General features: G+C 34.6%; 5 protein-coding genes and 1 long non-coding RNA gene across 6 annotated transcripts; 2 read left to right on the forward strand and 4 right to left on the reverse strand.

The window, feature by feature from the left end:
• Nucleotides 1-1,523: 1,523 nt before the first annotated feature.
• LOC117227397 (calmodulin) lies at nt 1,524-8,256 on the forward strand. Its single transcript, XM_033482583.2, has 4 exons — nt 1,524-1,759; nt 4,385-4,559; nt 4,793-5,035; nt 5,163-8,256. The coding sequence occupies exons 1-4, from the start codon at nt 1,757-1,759 to the stop codon at nt 5,189-5,191; spliced, it is 450 nt and encodes a 149-aa protein (XP_033338474.1). The 5' UTR covers nt 1,524-1,756; the 3' UTR covers nt 5,192-8,256.
• A 1,690-nt stretch (nt 8,257-9,946) lies between these two features.
• LOC117227390 (gamma-interferon-inducible lysosomal thiol reductase-like protein) lies at nt 9,947-12,059 on the reverse strand. Its single transcript, XM_033482575.2, has 4 exons — nt 11,330-12,059; nt 10,804-10,997; nt 10,361-10,681; nt 9,947-10,204 (listed from the first exon to the last, which is right to left on the reverse strand). The coding sequence occupies exons 1-4, from the start codon at nt 11,439-11,441 to the stop codon at nt 10,115-10,117; spliced, it is 717 nt and encodes a 238-aa protein (XP_033338466.2). The 5' UTR covers nt 11,442-12,059; the 3' UTR covers nt 9,947-10,114.
• A 178-nt stretch (nt 12,060-12,237) lies between these two features.
• Nucleotides 12,238-15,946, reverse strand: LOC117227388 (coatomer subunit gamma-2). Its single transcript, XM_033482573.2, has 6 exons — nt 15,790-15,946; nt 14,447-15,542; nt 13,761-14,343; nt 13,358-13,677; nt 13,087-13,276; nt 12,238-13,009 (listed from the first exon to the last, which is right to left on the reverse strand). The coding sequence occupies exons 1-6, from the start codon at nt 15,827-15,829 to the stop codon at nt 12,623-12,625; spliced, it is 2,616 nt and encodes an 871-aa protein (XP_033338464.2). The 5' UTR covers nt 15,830-15,946; the 3' UTR covers nt 12,238-12,622.
• Nucleotides 15,881-16,461, forward strand: LOC117227393 (uncharacterized). Its single transcript, XR_004492064.2, has 2 exons — nt 15,881-16,179; nt 16,272-16,461. It is a non-coding gene; the product is annotated as an uncharacterized LOC117227393 (long non-coding RNA).
• Nucleotides 16,441-18,210, reverse strand: Polr1C (RNA polymerase I and III subunit C). Its single transcript, XM_033482574.2, has 7 exons — nt 18,040-18,210; nt 17,907-17,966; nt 17,575-17,765; nt 17,310-17,494; nt 17,032-17,220; nt 16,650-16,898; nt 16,441-16,578 (listed from the first exon to the last, which is right to left on the reverse strand). Exons 1-7 carry the CDS (start codon nt 18,091-18,093, stop codon nt 16,463-16,465), a joined length of 1,044 nt encoding a protein of 347 aa, XP_033338465.1. The 5' UTR covers nt 18,094-18,210; the 3' UTR covers nt 16,441-16,462.
• A 317-nt stretch (nt 18,211-18,527) lies between these two features.
• Nucleotides 18,528-21,099, reverse strand: ATPsyngamma (ATP synthase, gamma subunit). The gene is made up of 3 exons (XM_033482572.2): nt 20,944-21,099; nt 19,268-19,811; nt 18,528-19,134 (listed from the first exon to the last, which is right to left on the reverse strand). The coding sequence occupies exons 2-3, from the start codon at nt 19,789-19,791 to the stop codon at nt 18,768-18,770; spliced, it is 891 nt and encodes a 296-aa protein (XP_033338463.2). The 5' UTR covers nt 19,792-19,811; nt 20,944-21,099; the 3' UTR covers nt 18,528-18,767.
• Nucleotides 21,100-21,388: the final 289 nt, after the last annotated feature.

A 21,388-nucleotide genomic window follows, 5' to 3' on the forward strand; every position in this document is an offset into this window, starting at 1 on the left:
GAACATAATTTAGTTCACATAACTTGTTGAAATGATGACAGTGACATTCCAATTTTCTTTTGTAATTTATCGATTGTAAAGAAATGGGTGAACATAAGTTAGAAATTTCAATTTTCATTCCTACAATGATTGTGGCCTATTATGATTTTCAAGACTGAAGAAAAATAGTGAAACGTATAATAACTTTTATGTCATAACGTTCATGCGTTCTCGGCTCAAATAATCAATAATGTAACATAAACAAAATCTTCGCATGATCTCTGTCGAGAATATCGAAAAATTCGAAAAATTGTAAAGAAAGTGCTTTTTCAATTATGCTTTTCGAGAACACGTTCGTTCGTGTTTTATTTATTTTTATTTTCACTGATATTTTGACTTTTTTTTCTTGATCACGTTTATCAAGAATGCACAAATTCCGTGGTCTATTAATAACGAAAAAAAGATTCGAATATATCGTTGCTAACATTAGTCGAACAAAAGAGTAAAGAGGAGAGACAGAAGAGAGCGAGCGAGAGAGAGAGAGAGAGAGAGAGAGAGAGAGAGAGAGAGAGAGAGAGAGGATAGTCGGTAACATCACCTTTAGCGTGAAATCATTATTTTCTTTACGTCTAAACCGAGTGTACATAGATGAATACGTGTGACCATTAACCAGACTATTCACCCTCCGTATAGATAGACCGTAATAATATCTTTCTGCTCGTTTATTGGATTGTTCACCATTTTTTTTATTGGCTATTTCAGCTTTCCCCCCTGATCTGTATTATACGAATACGATTGTGCCGAAGTTTGCCACGGTAGAGAAGCTAGAAATCGTAAGGAAACGAAGGGAGATGTAAGAAGACGAGAACCGCGAAGAGAAAGAAAAAGAGATGCGACGCTAGGAGTAGGACGGAGGGGAGACGAACAGAGGAAAGAGAAGCAGAAAAGGTACTAAACGAAGATGGAGAAGGAGAGAGAGTAGCATAGAGACGAAGATAGAATAGAAGATAGAATGAAAGAGAGGGAGACAAGGAATGGAGAGGGAAAATGAGCGAAACGAAGAAAGAGAGGTGTAGGGCTAAACGCGCCCGAAAAACGCGCTCATTGCATTCGAGCCGAGCCATCTCTCGCAGGGAAGCCCGGCTTTGACCCGGTAGCCGGCGGCGGCACAGTCCGCACGGCTGCCTGACGCATTGCAGGTGCGCGTCGGCCAATCACAGGCCCGGTTAGTTCGCCCGGACTTGTCCTGTAAACACGACCGCACCCACTCCGCATGTAAAACGGATTTGCACGGTTGTCCGTGTCGAGCATTCTGTAGATCGGGTGTCGTGTCGTTCCTACTTCTTCCCATTTGTCCAATTAAAAACCAGTCGTTTTTTCAGGGTTTTCACAGAGGGGAAGCCGCACGGGACTATCTGTCGGCCGCGTAGGGAACGACGCGGCGCATCGCCGCGTGAACTCCCCTTAACCCCCGCCTAGGATGCCGACCAATCGGGAGGCGCCGTCGTGTAGCCCGTTAGGGGCGGCGTAGTGATACCTGATCGAGGCAAGTGGCAGAGAGGCTCGTACACCGAGAGAGAACGGTGGACTCCATTGCTGTCCCGAGTACGTTTCTCGTCGGCCGTGTCGTATTGCGTGTCTGTCCGCGCTTTCGTGCACACGAGTTTTCTTTCCCTCCACGTTCGTCCGGGTAATTGTGAACAGTATCCTTTTGTGTCCAGTGCTCAAGCGATATTTCGAATCTCCGTGCTTACCCGAGACGTAAAAACGAGCCAAAATGGTAAGTACGTTTAACTCCGTTTCCTGGTGGTGTCCGCCTGCATGTGCCTTGCGTACGTTAGTCCGTTCCTTCGTTCCGTTTGTACGTGCTGCTTGCGTGTGCCTATGCGAACGGACGTCGTTCGGCGGCCGGCCCCTCGCCCTCGTCCTCGCCTTCGCCCTCGCCCTCATCTTGGCTTTCGTTTGCCGCATTGACGCGCCGAGTGCACGTGCAACAGACTCCGATATACATTTACGGAAATATCATTTTTTACCTTACGGTTACGATTCTGCTTGAAACTTCGGTGCCACGGTCGTACGGTGTTCCTCGTCTTCTACCAAATATGCTTTTTACCTACGCACTATTTTGATATTACATTCGTAATGGCCGGTACATGGAAATGGACCGACTATCGATCCATTCCTCCTCCAATAGCTACGTACATATTTTTCTAATTCCCGAGGATGTCACGAGCCGGGACAAGTCGGCGACAAACGTTTCGAAAATATTCCGCACGATCGATCGGTAATTTCTTTGAGAATAGACACTAGTAACATTTTGTAAGCCAATGGTCTGTCGTCTTGCGGCACATCGTCGTTACATGTACTATACGGCGGCATAATTTATAAGGATTATATTCAAATCGAACGATGTCAAAACCGCTCCCATCGAAAATTAGGAATTGACGAGTTCTGCCGGCTCGAGATATCTTATCTCGAGATTATCGAATCTTACGCGAGATAATTTGCTATCGGCACTTCCCTTACTTCGTTAACTACAATTCGAGCTCCGACAAAGTTACTAACAACCGATTGGTTCGCGAATGATTTATTTTCTTCCTTTCTTCTTTTCTAATATCCGTTTCCATTCGACTGTCGTCTCTCGGAATTCGACTTTGGGCGTGAATTGCTCGCCAAGAACGGTCTGTAAAGTATTCTTCACATGGAAATATGACTTCATGCGAAGCTTAAAGAATACAATATGATAAGTAACAGTACGCGTAACGTCCGGTTTTATAGCACTTTTATGTCTAGAAAATTTTGGTCGGTGTCGCTACAATGGCTATAGTGAAAGCACAAAACATTGCCCTACTTTCGGTTTTATATTTGTCGTCTGATAAAATGTTCTTGGAACCGAAATGACTATGAGAAATCGATGATTCCACGTAATTCTTATCATCGGATTTTCTTTCTCGGATGGTTCGGTACTTTCTCTCATGATGTAGTTGTGTAGCGTTCGACAATCAACCGTTACACGGTATACCTCACTATTGATTTTCGCGGTCTCTCACCATTGCGCCAGTTCCCCGTATTCCTTATACGTTCTTGTACCCAACCTTCGATCAGTTGTCGCAGATATACTACTTTCTTTATGGGATTCGAAACCGAATCAATCTCTGACCGCGTCCCCGTGACTATTCGTGATATAATTATAATATTTACGAAACAAATAGATTTCTTTTTACGATTTAACCGTAATTTTCAGATCCGCATTCTACTTCGTATTAGATCGCTGCTTTCGTGATTAATATTTACGAAATATCGAATTATCACGGTCGAACGTAATACTTCGCAATATTATTTGTCGACATTTTCGCCGCATAACCTAAAATATAACTTCGTCGAACTCGAACGTAGAACATATAGCGATTACCTTCGGCGTATAATTCTATATGTAATTATGAAAATCTATACTGCTCTTTTTTTTCGCCTCTCACTGCCTAATACATATGCGAAGAAGTGCTAACTTCTTTTTTATTTTTATCGATAAGATGCGTATACAAAGTAAATTCGTTCCTACGATACGTATTTACCTTTAATCGATAGACAACTGAAGCATGAATATCGGGTTATTGTTTTATCTACGACATTCGTTTTTAACTTCCATATCTGAGCGCTTAATGGATATTTTTGTGTAAAATATATAGAGAAATACGTGGTGTATATAGGTGACCTATATAGTAAAATGTCTCATTCTAGAGGTTGTAGGCATTGTAAAACCATATTTATGATTCCAACCTTATTCTCTTTCATTTATACTAAATATTAAATTTAATAATTAAATTTCCACGAGTTTTTCAACGATTAGATTATTTTATGTATTTTATATTTTAAACAGACAAAAATGTAACTAACAATCTATTTATATTATTCATAGTCTATCTGTAATAGTATACATAACAGTATACATACACATGTATATATATAAAGTTGGTGATATTAAAATTATAGCACTTGTTAACATATATATTCACCAATATATCGATTGTTTAATTTTACTTAGATGTATCTACATAATTTTTCATAGAATTTTAATTTTATATGCATGCAACGATGTAAAATCAATAGATTAAATATTCATACGCATTTTAACAATAACTTTTTATTTGAAATTTCTATACACAAGCTGAACGATTCTATTCATGAGTAGTTGTAAAATAACCTTTTTTTTTTTGTAAGCGACGTAAGTAGTATCCTAAAACTATATTTGTTTATACAATTGTAAATTTACAATTTCATTTTATTCTTAATAGAATATATTAAAAATAGAATTTATGTCGTCGCAGAAAATATTTCATGCCTGTACGAAATAGGACGATACAATATTCCCAAATGGACACTATAAAATACATTTTTCTGATTTAAGGCTGATCAACTCACAGAAGAACAAATTGCAGAATTCAAGGAAGCATTCTCGCTATTTGACAAAGATGGAGATGGTACCATTACAACCAAAGAGTTGGGTACAGTTATGCGATCGCTAGGTCAAAATCCTACAGAAGCTGAGCTTCAGGATATGATTAATGAAGTGGATGCAGATGGTATTTTACTTTAATTTCATTCCGCTATAATTTTAAAATATTATTTTTCCTTATTCATTATGCAATTTTTGTATTCCCTACATTGCATGCAACATAGGCAATATATTATTTATTTGCATAATGAAAGTAAGAAAGAGAAACATTTTGTGTTGTTATTAATACCCTCTTATTAAAAATATTGGAAAAAATCTGATTTCAGAAAAAATCGAAATTAAAAATACTTGGAATTGTAGGTAATGGCACAATCGATTTTCCGGAGTTCTTAACCATGATGGCTCGCAAAATGAAGGACACTGACAGTGAGGAGGAAATTAGGGAGGCCTTCAGAGTATTTGATAAGGATGGAAATGGTTTCATATCTGCAGCGGAACTCAGACATGTTATGACAAATCTTGGAGAGAAACTAACTGATGAGGAAGTAGATGAAATGATTCGGGAGGCTGACATTGATGGTGATGGCCAAGTTAATTATGAAGGTTGTATAAAAAAATATATTCTCTATAGTTTACTATTGTTTCGTACGAATCTCTTTGCATTATCTTTCGATAGTAAATTCCTAATTTGAAGTAACATTTATAAGTGTTGTCATTTTTGTCTGTGTAGAATTCGTCACAATGATGACATCAAAGTGAATGCAACCTGTGTAATGGAAAAACTTGCAACTCGGAGTGGTGTTGACGTACTAAAATAAATCAAGAAACAAAGAAAAAAATAATGTTAACAAAACGCGAATCGACCAGAAAGTGAAAAAATCTTGTATCTGGACGCAATGATGTCTATAAAAATGCGAAAAGTCTACGTCCAACACGCGTTAATCATCATTAACGATAAGTAACTCGGGCAATTGTTTAATTAAAAAAAAGTTATACCACTAAAAATCATTATCTTTAAATACACAAAATACTTAGTCACACATACACATACAACATGGACATAAAAGTACATAATACACGCGCACATACACGGATACAAAAAAATGAAAATATACAACATACACGTATATACAAGAAAAATTTATTTCCGTATAAAAGAGTATAATTAAAAAATCGTTAGATAGATATATGTGTAAAAACAAAACAGATGCGCGCATATGTTGATGATAAAACTAAAATAAGTATGTTCTCTTACTTTCCTCTCTTTTTGGCCTTTTCCTGTTTCTTCTATACAAGTTCTTACAAAGTTTCTTTAGGGATTCTACGACTTTTCGATGTAGTAAGAAAAAATAAACTTTTTCTCGATGGGCAGGAGAGAGAGGAAAAGTATGCGAAGAAAGAAAGGAACTACAATTACTGTAGCGCATCATGTAAACTTGTTTAATGATTGAAATATTTAAACCCGAAAAATATTAAGTCTTGCTTTGTTTCGATCTTCTAGTATGGAAATGTACTTGATGCTCCATCTTCGATACAGCTTATGTCGTAACAAAAGACTTTATCAGTAACTTCGTGGTTAGCGTTTGTATCGTTTCACCGAAGAAAATTCGGACTGGGCATAGTTTTCCAGCGTTCAAAAAGACAACAGGAACTTCGACCTTTAGCTTTTATCGATGATTCTGTGCACACTGGATTTCTTGTTGCGCCATTAGCGGGATGATCTAATTTGTTCAATAATTAAACAAAAATTATCGCAGAAAAAGTGTATGGGGATAAAAATTAAAAAAAGAAAAAAAACACCGAAAATGAAGAACCTTCGAGAAGTTTGTTGAAGCGTAATTTTACTCTTGGACCTACGTTCCACGAATTGAGCCCTATTGGCGTCTTAACATTCTTAGTAATAAACTTCATTCTCTATGCTTTTTCGACATTACTATATGTCCTATGTATGTATATGTGTATACGTGTGTAATAGGTATGTATATATACGTATATAGAACATATAATACGCATTCTACACACAGAAAAACAAACACTCACACAAAACATACATTTCACCAAGTGCGTTCTGCAACCCAGTTTTCATTCTAATCTCTCGTTTGTATCTTCTCTCCATCAAAAAGCCTTAAAATAACGCGCGCGCGTATACATGCAACGTCGACACCACTTTTGTTGAAATATTTTAAAAAATTGAAACAACGGAGAAATAGGGATGAGGGATTAAAATGGCATTCAAGTCACAATGATCGGTGCATTATATTTTCCTTCGCCCAGGGGTGCGTGCCAGTCGTCTCGTAAGCAGAGAAACTAGAACAAGAGAAACTGGTGTGATTTTGTGCGATTCGTACGATAATGTTACTTAAGAACTAAGAGTAATGAACAGACACCGGACGGTGAAAACACAAGCGTGTGTCGTCGGTGGTTCAGTCATAATATATATGTAATATATATTATATTCATATATTTATATATATATGTATATGTATATTTATATATATGCATATATATGTATATATTTATATAAATATATATAAAACTAATTTACGAAAAAAAGGAAGAAAAGAAAAAAGAAACAATTCCTCCACAGTCCTTTATTATTTAATATTGAAGTGAACAAAATGAGAAGTACTTGTATTTCTGGTGACCTAGATTGCATTGATCATAAAAAGACAAAATAAATGTATCTTCATTTTTAGGTCACAACTACTCAATTCGTTTCCTTCATTCACCAATGGACCTCTCGTTTCAGCCGTTTTTATCTCATCATCATTTTTCAATAGCATATCTAGGAAATTGTTTGCCGAACAGGATGTATGTATGAGTTATTTACTGTCAAAAAAAGATTCGCGTCAACATATCCTTCTCAAAATTTTATTCGATTCGAAGATTCTCGCCAACGATTTAGTGGTATACAAATCACAAGAAAAAATTTGAGAGAGCAATGAGATCTTAAACAATTTTATTTCACTTGCGATCCTTCTGATAGCTGTTTATCGTTGTTGCGAAAAGAAAAATTAAAACTAACGATCCACAGCGAAAGTGTTCTCACTTTGTAAAAAAAAAAAAAAAGAAAAGGAAGAATAATCGCGAAGAAGTTCTTTTGTAAATGGTGATATAGAGTTCATTCGAGCAACATCCCTATATTTAAATGCTTACAGTTATTGCTCGTTTCATCGATCATTGACAGTTAGTGTTTAAGTCTAAGTTATAAAGAATATATTCCAGTATTTAATATTAATTTTATATTCGTGTCGCCAATTATACATACTCTACACTAATTTTTTCGTATTTAAAAAAAGAATAAAGTATAATTTTACGAGAGTCCCTCACTCAAGCGTTAAGAGCCGATATTAAAGTTTAAAAGAAGAGGAATATATGAAAAATCGGTATTGTGTCTCAAGAGTAAACATAGCTTGAGATCAGTTGTAAAAACGATCGCATTCTAGTTTTTACTAAAAATCGTTTCTTGAAATATTCATTCGTTACAAATAAATAGTTGGAAATTCTATTCGAGTCACTTGTTCTCAATCCTTCCTTCACAAATATACATAAAATATATTAAATGCGATATCTATGAAACTACGTCGTGACGCGAATAAGAAATTATTTATTTTTTATGGTTACTCATTCGGTTTAAAGAGGTATTTCTCTCTATACGTTTTTTTTCTCTTGTATCTACAATGTGTATGTTCATTATTTCTATTGTATGTGAGATATTCTCTGCCATATCAAAGGCATATTTCACTTATCGTGCGTGACGAAGCGATACAGTTTGTATAAAGTGTTGATATTAAGTTAATAAATTGTTCCCATATATTAAACAATCGATCGATTCTTGACTATATGCTAACGTAAAGCTCCAAATTTTTTCATTATAATTTTTCATACCAAACATTTTTCTAAAATTTCGTAGGTTCAATACTGTAGTGTGAATTATCAATCACCTAACAAAAAAATATCAATTTTATATAAAATTATTTTACCAGAAATTTTAATTAAAAATATTTATTTATATGTTGATAAATTTAATTTTATGCATTGTACAGTGAACATTATATTTATTGGACATAATACTAAAAAATACGTTTATAAATTTAACAATGTAGCAATAGCGATAACTACCTGCAGTGAGTCCAACAGGCAGTTTAACCAGAATTTGCTAGACGTTATTCAAACCTTAGTATTATTTATTAATCAAATTTTTTTCTTTCTTGTAAATTCCCGTACCACATCTAATAGTTTTTGTCTCTATCATTTCTTATTACCATTACAATATCTGGAATTTTATTATTTCTATTTATAGATCCTTTTTCACAAATCCCTATTTCTAGATTCCTTCCTTTTAATACTGATATAATCTTTAAATTCTAATTTTTAAATATTACTGTTTCCAGTTTTGGCTTTAAAGCGGGGAGTATCTTTTTAACTCCTACGGATGACACGACTGTTCCGAAATCTTGAATTTTGAGATGGCAATGCTGAGAAGAAATTAAAAAAATTAAGTTTAATGTAAAATTATAGTTATTAGCTCGTTTTTGGTTGCACACACTTTACTCTTTTTCGTAATTTCGCGCCCTATGTTCTCGACGAATGTGCTACGGATACGGAGAAACTTGTTATCATATATTTCCTTGGTTGTGGAGAAGTAAGCAGATGAAGGGCCCGTCGTTTTGTCTCCATGTCTTCACATCATTGTCATAATTAAAAATTTAAGTCTAATTATTTAGACTACACTGCGTTGTGCACACGGTCGATAATAGCGCCTCTTTTGGAGAAAAAATGAAGCTTCGTACGGGGTTCGTACAGCGCCAATTAGTAAATAGCAAAACGCTGAAACTTCTAGCCAAACAATGGCGCCTCTTGTGGCAAGAGCTGGAAGCTCCGTTCGAGGTCCGTACAGCGCCAATTAGTCCGGTGACAAAACGCTCAAACTGTTAGCCAAAATCAACCGTTGGTAATTTGGCTAATAGTTTGAGCGTTTTCCCACCAGCCTAATTAGCGCTGTACGAACCCCGTACGGAGCTTCCTTTTTTTACCAAAAGAGGCGTCACCGCCACCCACTATGCAGCCCGTTTATAAACATTAATTATGGTGAAATTAGGCAACCAAAACGTGAATTAAGGCCACAAATCTCTTTAGAAGAATCTGCTGCGTCGACATCGTGTAAGAAAACCAAATAACAACAGAAAATGTAATTAATGAACATATATAATGAACCAAGCTTCAAAGAGCAATTAATTGTTTCGCAAAGTTGTCACTTTATATGATATCGATGCAGTAGATTCTTGTAAACAAATTTGTACCTTTAGTTTATTTTTTGATGCTCTAATTTTGTCATAAATCAGTGGTGTCCACGGGAGACAATCGGAGGTCCGGTTGGAGAATGGATGCTTGGAAAGTTGAACCCGCGCGTGAAGTGAGGAGCCCTTTGTTTTGTCTCCCGTAAAAAATGTGAATTTTCAAATAATGGTTTAGGAAAAAGAATTTTTGATCTTCATTTCAACAAAAAATATATTGGTTTGCATACGCATCTATATTTTCAATATTTTGTATAAAAATTATCATGTTCTTCTTTTCAGAAATTTTCACTATATATTAAATATATGAAAGTTTATGTAAAAAATATTATATGTCATATATATACATATCTGTTAAAAAGATATGTGAATACTCATTGTATTTTTACAATTTACAAGCCTCTGGCAAGACTTTAAGATGTAGGCACACTTCCTGCAGCAAATTTTTTAGTATCCGTGCCTGGTAGTCTGAATTCTAAAAATATGCATATATTAAAATATACTATAGATATATGTTATATAAGGAATGTATGTGTACATGGGTAACTTCTTTTTCTTCGTCTATTTAATCTTAGTTCTCAACAATAACTGTGTGAAATGGTATTTTACATGAAAAACTTTCTAGACTTACCCCATCGATTGTTATGGTTGGTATAAAAGAAACTCTTGGCTTTAAAGAATTTGTTTTCTCTCCATATTTAGCTAAAAGTTCTTTACCTTTCTCCTCAATAAAACATTTCAAAATTGGCTTAATATCTATTTTCATCTTCCGTGCACAAATTTCCATAATATTAATTGGCTCTAAGTTATTTTTAATCATACAAGATATATATTCTAATTGACTGGATGAATTCTTTAGAACATCTATAGAACATGCATGAATAATATTTGCATTGCATTCAATATGTCCATGTTGGCACGTGAATTTGTAACCATGATCCGTTTTTATTGTCTGCACAAGAAAGTTCTCATTTAAGATATTATTTTTTAATTTATACATATTCCCACTATGTATTAAATATAATTTTTAAACATTAAAAATCAATTAGTTTACTATTTTATAAAATAGCTTACCGTAGCTTTCCCATAAGGTATCAATTCCACTTCTAAGTTATCCGGAATCTTGTGATATGTAGGTAATAATTGTTTAATGAAGAAACTACGCGAATCTGGACATAGGGCTTCATAATAGACCTCAATGTGGACCTTTTGTTCCTTGTGCTCATCTTTTTGGCTTAATGTTATCGCTTGGTCGTCTTGAAACTGTGCTATACATAACTTAGCAAATATCCATTAAAATCGAGAAAATTGATAAACTTCGATTGCAATTGTTACTTGACAAAATCATATCAAAAATATTTTAATATCGATCATATACTTTGCTTTTTTGATGTTTATTAAATTGAAAACAGGTTAGATATAGTATTAAACCACATCAGAATTAATGTGTATAGAAAAAAAACAATTTACATTCATAATTTTAATCTCATTTTAAAACAATTTACAAAATAAGACTGTATACAAATTTACGAAAAAGAGATCCATATGTTCAAATCAAGTTACACCTGACTATGTTATATTGATAAATACACATTTTTACCTTCTGTATTGGTTTTCTCCTGAGTGAAACTTCGCCAAACTTTTGACGACTGCCACAGCAGGAAGATTGATATGATAATCAGCGGTATCTTTGACCGAAAACCTAATCCCATTATTGGTGACTAAAAATTTCTACAATGAGACTACACGATGTATGTATGTGTGTTACTTATGATATAACAATTTCGAGTATGTAAGGGAATTCTCAGTCGTAAAACATTGTGATGAACGTGTAAGTAAATCCATTGACATCATTTGAAATGACCTACTCTACTATGTTTTTTTTTTTTTTATTAAATATACGACGAAGATTATTATTGATGTAAACTGATTACTGTTAATGTTTTTTCTCTTTTCGATTTGCAGAACCAGATCGTTATAGAATGTACATAATTTCCTTCATTTCCGGATAAAATCCACAGTACATAACATAGTGCTTCCACGTTTCGACACTCACAAGCACAGCGGACAAATCCCTCTTCAAGTCAGGCTATGTCCATAGCCTTGTTCATAAAAGTGTTCCCATTACAGTATTCCCTCCACAGCGTCGCGCTTGGAAAATCGTTAATTGTTACATTTTCTATCCATTCTCTGTCCATGCTTCCTACCGTCGACCTTAGATATATTCTAAGGTCGATAGATTTTACATGATATACTATTTGTATGTTCATGCGTATTCAGGAGTACAACGTAAGCGAATTCTCATGTGAAATGCAATTTTTCCTCTCCAACGTCGTGCAGTTCAGGAGACAGCGCGACACTAGAAAGGTTATGAAAAGAATGTCTCTATTCTGATTGGTTGATGATTCGGTCCTGACGATTCCGGGTATTTAATATGATCAATATGTACAATAGCTTGATGTGTATGTTAATTACACAATAAAGGTATACACGAAACAAATGCAAGCGTTTCTTAAAAAACATTCTTTCTTTTTTTACAGATGAAATATGTACAGATTTATTGTGTATCAAGTAATAAAGTAACGTGACGAAATACATTCGTTTTAATGTTAGAATGATTATAAGATACAGCGGGTCATACAACAAAACATCTCCCTATGTACACATACGTAACTAAATAATGAAGATCTTAACGGACTCGGTTAAAATATAGTTTTATAATTATATGTAGGAAATAGAAACTGCTAACAACAGCTCTGTGTTTTTTCGTTAATGTAATCTTATTCTTATAATACTAAAAATATCGAAATTGGTGGTGACATAGATTACCCTTATATACATATATATGTAGACCCGCTGACCCCGAAATATGATGAAATACTTAGGTTTCGAATTATCCTACAGAAGAGATGATTAATTCAGCAACATCCGGATCTGAACATAGAACCGTTAATTGCATTGTCACTTGAGTGCCGGATAATGCTAATCTTGCACGTGCAAGAATTTCTTTATCACCTCTGAAATAACCGCCCAATAACAGATTATGCGCAGTGGCGCCCGATTGAATTCGATTCGTCCGGTCTACCTGATCCAGGCCCAAAAATTCAGTGAGAATTTGAACGGCTCCCTCCAAGCTAAACACAGATGGCCCTAAAGCAAACGTTTCCTCCAATTTGGTATATCCCTGCGCGGTGCCTGCTGCCCATGCAGTATTGAAATCTACACTCGTCTCTGACAATCCTCGAATTTGATCAGCTAGTGTCAACTCTACGATGTCCAACTAGAAACAGAAGCGAATACGCTCAAATATTGACTGTTTGTTTTTTCTTTTCTAGTGGAAAGAGTAGAATGGCACACCATATACTCGTCCTTGTATGGTGGAAACTCTCCTGTGATAGGATGAAAGTCTTGAGCCGTAAATCGCAGAGTTGCGGGAAGGGTTGTGATGCTAGCTTGAAGATCTTCTGGATATTTTAATACTGTGTACGTTGCTGCTGGTTCATAGTACTGTAGAGCTGGACACGGAATTTCGCAGACGACCGTATAACTAAAATCAATAGAATATTGTCACGTCGAAAATGTTTTATGTACTTTGTTATTCGAGTAAAGTATACAAAAATGTAATTACCCCTCACGAAATAGATCAAGAGCTACCGTTACATCTTCTAAACACTGATGGCGAAGCGTATTCATACAATCGAATTCTAAAACAACAAGATCCGAGAATGTATGCTTGATGCACTTTACGTGGTATTCTGTCTCCGATTCTGTTAGATCGAATTCAGGCGATGATTTGATCAGTATCGAATTGCAAATCAACACCTCCAACTGTGGTATATCTAGTAACCGATCTATGATACATCGTTCTCGTATTAAACTTCTTCGTTTTTTGTCAACTATCTGATCTACAGTTTTCAATAATTCGTCCACTGTCTGTGTCGAAGGAATCTGTAAACAATCAAAATTTCATCGATTAGATGCTGACGATCATTTGTAAATATTAACGTACGCTGAAATGCTTATATGATTACCTGAGATATATCAAATGGTTCACTCATGGATGTATGCATGTATTTCATTAAGGCTATTTCTAAACCAGGCACGGACAGATGGGGAGGTTGCACCAAGGGTGGTAGAATAGTGGGATCACTTTGCTGTTGGAGTATGGCGCAATAGTAAGCTGCACGATCACGAACCTCGTCGTCAGAGTCTAATTGACAACGTGACAATAAGACTAACACGTTTGGTAACAATGGAGGACACGCAGCAGCGAAACGTGCCAATGCGGTGACTGCAGCTGCTCGAACGCTGGCGCTCTCCAGGATCACGCGATTATAAATGAAACGGATGTATCTGGATGGTTGCTTGGAAGTTGGCCCTTCTTGTCCTAGCAAATGCAAAATGCGAACAGCGAGGGAAATATGTTCGCAGTCTTCGATGAACTCGCAGAGATGTGCCAGACCTGCTTCCTTTGCCTCGGCGTTTCCTTCCATAACAGCAATTATTGTGTCCGCGATTGCTGCCTTGTATTCAAGGCCTCCCTCGTCTCTTAACATAGCAGACAGAAAATTCATAAGAACCACATGCTTGCGGGGGAACTTCTGACATAAAGCCCTAAAACAAAATTCAAATTAAGAATGAAATCGAATGAAATTCATTGTAACTCATTGATAAAAAATAACTCAATTAAAGAGGAACGTGTTCATTGATTACTGACCTTATGGCTTGAACAACTACGACCTTAAATTCATCCGAGATTTCGGATACGAAAGTAGCAATTTGTTTCATTAATCGATCTACCGAACTTTCCGCACCGGTTTTTAAAAGAGTGGTGATTGCTAGCGTAGCAATCGACCTGTTAGAATCTGTGATCAAATTTTCTAAGTCTAGGTTACAAGCTGTAACTTCCGCTGGGTGGATCATTGTGACCTTATTCAGCGTTCTAACTGCTGCAAATCTTAAAGCCGGTTTAGGCGATCCGCAAAACAGTTGAAGAACACTAATGGCTGGAGCTATTTCCCTAGAAACGGCTCCGGTGAGGTTCACCAATCCATGCGCAGCCTCGTACACCACCATTTCCGATTTTTGTCGCAAACAGCATTCGAGGAAACTTACTAATTCTTCGCTTCCATCCAGTATTTTACATGCCATTCTAATTAACATGCAAGCAGCATAGGGACTCTTTGGACTGGTTCTCATAAGTTTTGCGACTAACTTAACTACCGCATGTTTATCAGATTTTCGAGCTTGATATAAAACACCCAGAGCATGATACTGAACCATTACATTGTTGGAGTTTAATGCTTCTTGGGCTTCGTTTGCCCATCTGCGTGCAACATCTTCAGATACATTGGTCAAATGTAACGAAGAAACCAGGGCTGCGCTAGAAACTGCAGGGGAACGATCTACGATAGCCTGCTTCATATATCGTTCAATAGCTGCTAACATTCCAGCGTCCGTGATAGTACATAATGCTCTTATGGCTGCAGCTCTATACAAGTCTTCTTTTCCAGTCATATCTTTCGTTAGACTAGAGGTCACTATGATCACATCTTCTGCCAAAGAACTGAGTTCTTTGATACCTAGATACACCAAACGTCTTAGCACAACGTCCTTGGATTGAAACAATTTGGTCATAGCAAAGAACGCTTCTGTAGCCTCCATTGTCCCTAACTGTTCTCCTTGATTCAACAGGTACAACAGTTTTGTAAGAATGTGCGCGCATTTTATTGGATTAACCGGTGTATTATTAAAGGTACGTGCTTCCTGGAGAACAGTTGTCTTCTCCAAATTTTGGTAAGGATTCCCCCCACCTAAAGAAAAAAAGATTATGTTAAGGAAAACATAATAAAATCGACCATCTGAATGTCACTCGGGTAAGAGATACAGGTGGAAAGATTTCAGTGAAGGAATGCTACTGTTTCTTCGAACTTTTACGAAAAAGCCGTCTCAACCTGTTCGGTAGGAACTGCCACAAGGACGTGGCTGACCCGTTTAGTTTCGATTACAATTTAAAATTTACATTAATATGAGAGGTAAAGCACGTATGTTCATAGTTACCATCTTCCTCCTCCTTTTTATCCCGTTTAAATGTATTCATTTTACAAAACCACAGTCAAGAAACTGAAAAATAGGATACACGTCAGCTTAACTCTTTTATGTCGGAATGGTTGGAACCATTGCGCACCATTGTGTATATTGTACATGAGATGAGAACACTGCTGTGTTCGCGGTGGCAAGATATTGCAACTAAAAACCCAGTATGTACATATATGTACTTTTGGCTCCATTACAATTTCCTACATTACCTAACTTCGATAACACGGTATTTAATTGAAAGTTATCCACTTGCACCGTGAAATTATTACAGAAGGGTTATTACATAGTTAGAACGCTCCAAGCTCCAAACCTGAGACAGTACGTTGCTGACGATCATTTGTAAATATTAACGTACGCTGAAATGCTTATATGATTACCTGGATATTGGATGGATATATTCATGGATGTATGCATGTATTTCATTAAGACTATTTCTAAACCAGGCACGAACAGATGGGGAGGTTGCACCAAGGGTAGGAGAATAGTGGGATCACTTTGCTTGTTGGAGTATGGCGATAAACAAACGAGAAAATTTTCACGCAAACCCGATCTGTCTCAAACGTTGGATTTCCAACATTTTCTGGTTCTCGTCATTATGAGAATAAAAAAATATTGTTTGCAAAATAACACATATTTATTGACTAATATTTTCAAGTTCTTCCAAAAATGTTTTACATTTTCCCTTAAGAATTTTTATACCTTCTGTGAATAATACAGCTGGTGGTAAAGTTCCCACAGATTCGATAGTAACTATAATAAAATAATGTTATTAATAATATGCTGTATATAGATTATATGCAATATATAGAAATATTACTTACAAATCACATGATTTCGTACTCTACTTAAGCGTACACACGATTTAAGGTCATCATGTTGAAATACATTCCTAGAACAACTATCGTAACGGGCGTTTTTTACTCGAGCTTCCCGCGAATCTGGATCACCTGGCTTATGTTCAATTACTTCAATAACACCAACACTAAAGCAATTTTTTAAACGATCTGCCATTTCTCCCCTAACTGGCTTTATTATTCGTATCTCTGGCAGTAATCTATATGATGCTGTAGCTAAATATAAAAAAAATATAAAATAATTACCTGTATATTTAAACACGTCTTGAAAGCGGACGCGAACTGTTGCATTCACCCAACACAACGAACATGTAAGTTAAGAACATATTTTTTGAATGTTTTAACTTACCTACAGGTGAAAATTTAGCATGATCTTTCCCAATTCCTTTCACCGCGTGCATAAAGGCATGGATTTCTTGACCAGGTCGCATTTTGCATACTAAAATGTCGTTCTCTAAAACACCTAATTGCTCTGCTCCTTGAGGATAAAGTTCTGCTTGACGTCCGATTGGGACCCATTTAATCTCTTTACTATAAACTAAAATGAAACGGCTATATTATCTACTGTAATCTTAACAAAACAACGTATTTAATATCAATTTTATACTTTATACAACATCAATATACCGTTACTATTTTTGTAGATATCTGTTGTTCTCCTGGCATCTTTTGGAACTTGAGAGTTCCAAGTACATGCAATTTTAAGTTCGTATCTCAATGTGTCTTGATCACTAACTTCATCTTCATCTTTAGTGGTAGAAGAAGGATATTCGAATAATCTAGGATCCGCTCGAAGTGGTATAAGACCTAATCTTTAAGTTTGTAAAATAAAATGTTTTACATAAAAAGCATACTGTGAAATGTTATGTACATATAAATTTCTATTCATTACCTATGAGCAAGGACTTCGTCTTGAATTAAACTGGTATTATTTACAATATAAACTTTTTCTATAGCCATAGTTGGTACTTCACTTAAAAGAACTCTGCGAAATGCATTAGCAAAACCAACTGGATAACCAATTAAATCAAATTCTAACTCGCGTCCATCTTCAGATTCCCTAATGACCTGTAATTTAAATTCCTGAAAATAATATAATCAAATTATTAGTTGATTGGTAGACTATATAAAATTGTAGACAAAATATATCAAATTTTGTAAATCTCAATTGTATAAGATATTTTGTACATTACTATAAGTATCGAATTTTAACTGAGACTTTACCTTTTTGTAATTTTGTAAATTCCAGTCTTTTTGTGGTATATAATTTGTATAGTCAGATGCCTAAAAAATAATACAAAATATTATCAATCTTTCACACAAACTTCGGTATGTTAAATATGTTTTTTATTCTCACGTTAGGTATGCCATATTCGTCAAGCACAACATGTACTTTTCGACTTTCTTCCATGATTAATATTTGTTATGACTTTCAGGTTACGTTTGTAAACGTCGCAGAAATGCACGTGGTAGTACCACAGACGAGATATAGGAGTAGACTTGACACTGAATGAATTATTTTGCCATCAAAACCAAGGCTTTAGATCGCAACTCGCAGCAACTCAATATATTTCATCAACCGTTGATAATTTTATGGAGCAGTTTGGACACTTTGCCACTACGTTTAATGGCGCTGTGCTGGCGCTTAAAAGCATCGCGGCAAATTTAAAACGTACTATATAAAAACTTATATTTAATAAATGTAAGTTATATCAAGAGAAGTGAATCATTTATAACATGTCTGTATTTCCATGAGAATCTTTTAACTTTTATGAGCTTGAATGAAAGTTAGGGGATTGCACTTTATTATAGGGATATTCAGGAGATCTAATCAATCTAAAACACTGAAACTTGACGGAATTATTTATTTCGCTTGGCAGTTTTCTCCAGAACATTACGAAATACAGTGTTTCTGTGGTGCTTGAATGACTTATTTTTTATACGGATTTATAAATATTAGTGCACCTATACAGTTGAAGTTGTCTTCCTGTACAATAGCACATCCAATCTCAACATAATAGTATTCATTTGATCTACATGCCACAACTATTGTGCATTAATTTTATTAAAAAGTTTTTACAATATTTAATCCAATGCAGCAGCACCAGAAATAATTTCAATTAATTCCCTTGTAATTACAGCTTGTCGAGTGCGATTGAATGTTAAAGTTAATTTATCTATCATTTCGCCTGCATTTTTGCTAGCATTGTCCATAGCTGTCATACGGCTAGACTGTTCACTGCAGGCACCTTCTTTCATGGCATAGAACAACAAAGATGCCAAAGAAAATTCTAAATAGCTTTGAATTACCTCTTCATCGAGGGAATCATACACAGACAACTTGGGTGCTGTGATCACCGAATTTTTATCAAAAAGAGGTAACTGGTCAACAGAATATGACACTACTGACCTAAATCGATTGTAGACAATGCGCCCAGAACCAAAGGTGTACCTTTACATAATAAATCAACATTATTCATTATATATATATGTAATATATATTTTTTTTAATATATATATATATATATATTAAAAAAAGAAATTAAAAAATCATATACTAATAGAATTACTAGTATTATACATACTCGCTATTCATAACTTCAGTTGCTACTTTAGCAGCATCATTAAATGTGGGTGGTTTGCGCCCAACCTCAGATGCGACAAAAAGTATATTACTAGCAAACACACGCGATAAAATTGCCCTCGATTTATCGCCAATGCATACAATTTTCGTATTTTCACGTTCTTTAGGGTCTGCTAATAAAGCATCCCGAATATTACGAGAAACTCCAGTGTGCACAGCACCGCACAAACCACGATCGCTTGTTACTGCTATAACAAGTTTCTTAGGCTCATCTGCAGGTGCCTCGATTCCTGCTTGCTCATAAAAGGCTTTTGTACCAACACCAAGTGGACGAGCTTGTTTCAAATCACGTTCTGCTCTACTGTATTTAGCAGCAGACACCATTTTCATTGATTGTGTAATTTTTTGAATGTTTTTTACAGATTTTAGTCTTATAGAAATAGCTTTGAGAGTAGCCATATTACGCTGTTGTTGCTGCTGTTGTGCAGCAAGTCGCACAACGGTTGCCATATGATTGGAGAACATTTTGATGTTGGTTAGTGTCCCTGTGAATTATTACATAACAAAAATTAATATGTTTTATTCAAATCATATGTTATACATACTTCAATAGTAAAGCTCAATTGTTACATTTAATTTTATTTTAATGTTAAAATCGATATACATTATACGTTAAATAGGTTTATTACTAAGATATTATTTAATATTTATATTAAATAATTGGTATTACAAACACAAAATTATTTAAATAAATATACATGACATTAATTGATATTTTCACTTAACAAAAATTTAAATAACTCAAAGAGGATATAAATTACTGAATATAATAATATTTAAAATACAATTTACAATCTACTCTATTATATAATTATAATTTACTTTTATCAACAGAAAATATATTTTTCTTTGCTACTATCTACTTTATTATTATTATCATTTTAATGTCAATGTTTATCTTACACTATCTTCTAGAATTATGATACATTAATTTAGTAGAGAAATACAATATTTCAAATATAATAAATAGAAGCTGCAGAAATATTAAAATATGAAAACAACATAACATAATAAATTCTATAGGATATAAATGTCCAACAAAATGTGAAAGTATATCTACTTCAACTTACCAATATAGTAATTCATGTTTTGAAAAATGAAAGAATAAGTTATATAAACAGTATACAAATTATATGTTACATATTATGCATAATTTATAAAAATTAAAATAATTTTATTCATATTTAATGTAATGAAAACAGATTGAATATTATAATCTGTTGTAAAGTTTTACTTAAAGAAAGTTAAAATATATTTCTTACAAATTATTAAATTATTTCTACCGTTCGTTAATGTCAAAGAGAACACATGTACATATCCTAGTAGTTTTCTACAATAATTATCATACATTACAAATGTATGAACTGAGAATAAACAAAATAAAATAAAATAGAATTAAAAATAACGATGTTAAAACTATACCGACAAATTAAGTATCACGGAACGTAAGTCATTTTTTAAGTCAGTGCAATATTATCTCATTTATATAATCACAATGGACACCATTTATGCTTACTATAACTCCTTCCTATTCATTGTAATACGTACCACAAAAGTACGAGAATTAATTTATTTTTAACATTTCATATATGTATTATTGTGATGAATCAAACTCACCGCACAACTTAGAACAATAAGAGAAAATTCAAGAAGCCGTATCAAGTGCGAGACAAATGGTTACAGGTACATGTACAGGGCAGGACACGAAGTCCCTCACAAATAAGTGAGATCTTCATAGACTGTGCACCCATGTGTAAGTTCCGTGAGAGGCGATCAATAGGCCATCTATTCGTATAGTAGTACATATTCTTAAATACCAGGGAATTTTCGTATGCTAGTTATTTTAATTTAACACGTTGCAAATGAGAATTTTTTGAAATTTACAAATGTAAATATGTTTTTTTTAACAAAATTCTTTATACTTTATATAAAATTATATATACAGTATACATGCATATATTATCTTACTTTAATTTCTTAATTGATTAAAATTCGAAATACTAATCTTTCTTTTGCTATTACAAACAGTATAAATATTTAATGCGTTTTGTATTTAATAATT

This window comes from Megalopta genalis, chromosome 5 (assembly GCF_051020955.1).
Source record: "Megalopta genalis isolate 19385.01 chromosome 5, iyMegGena1_principal, whole genome shotgun sequence".
In the NCBI taxonomy this organism is placed as follows: domain Eukaryota; kingdom Metazoa; phylum Arthropoda; class Insecta; order Hymenoptera; family Halictidae; genus Megalopta; species Megalopta genalis.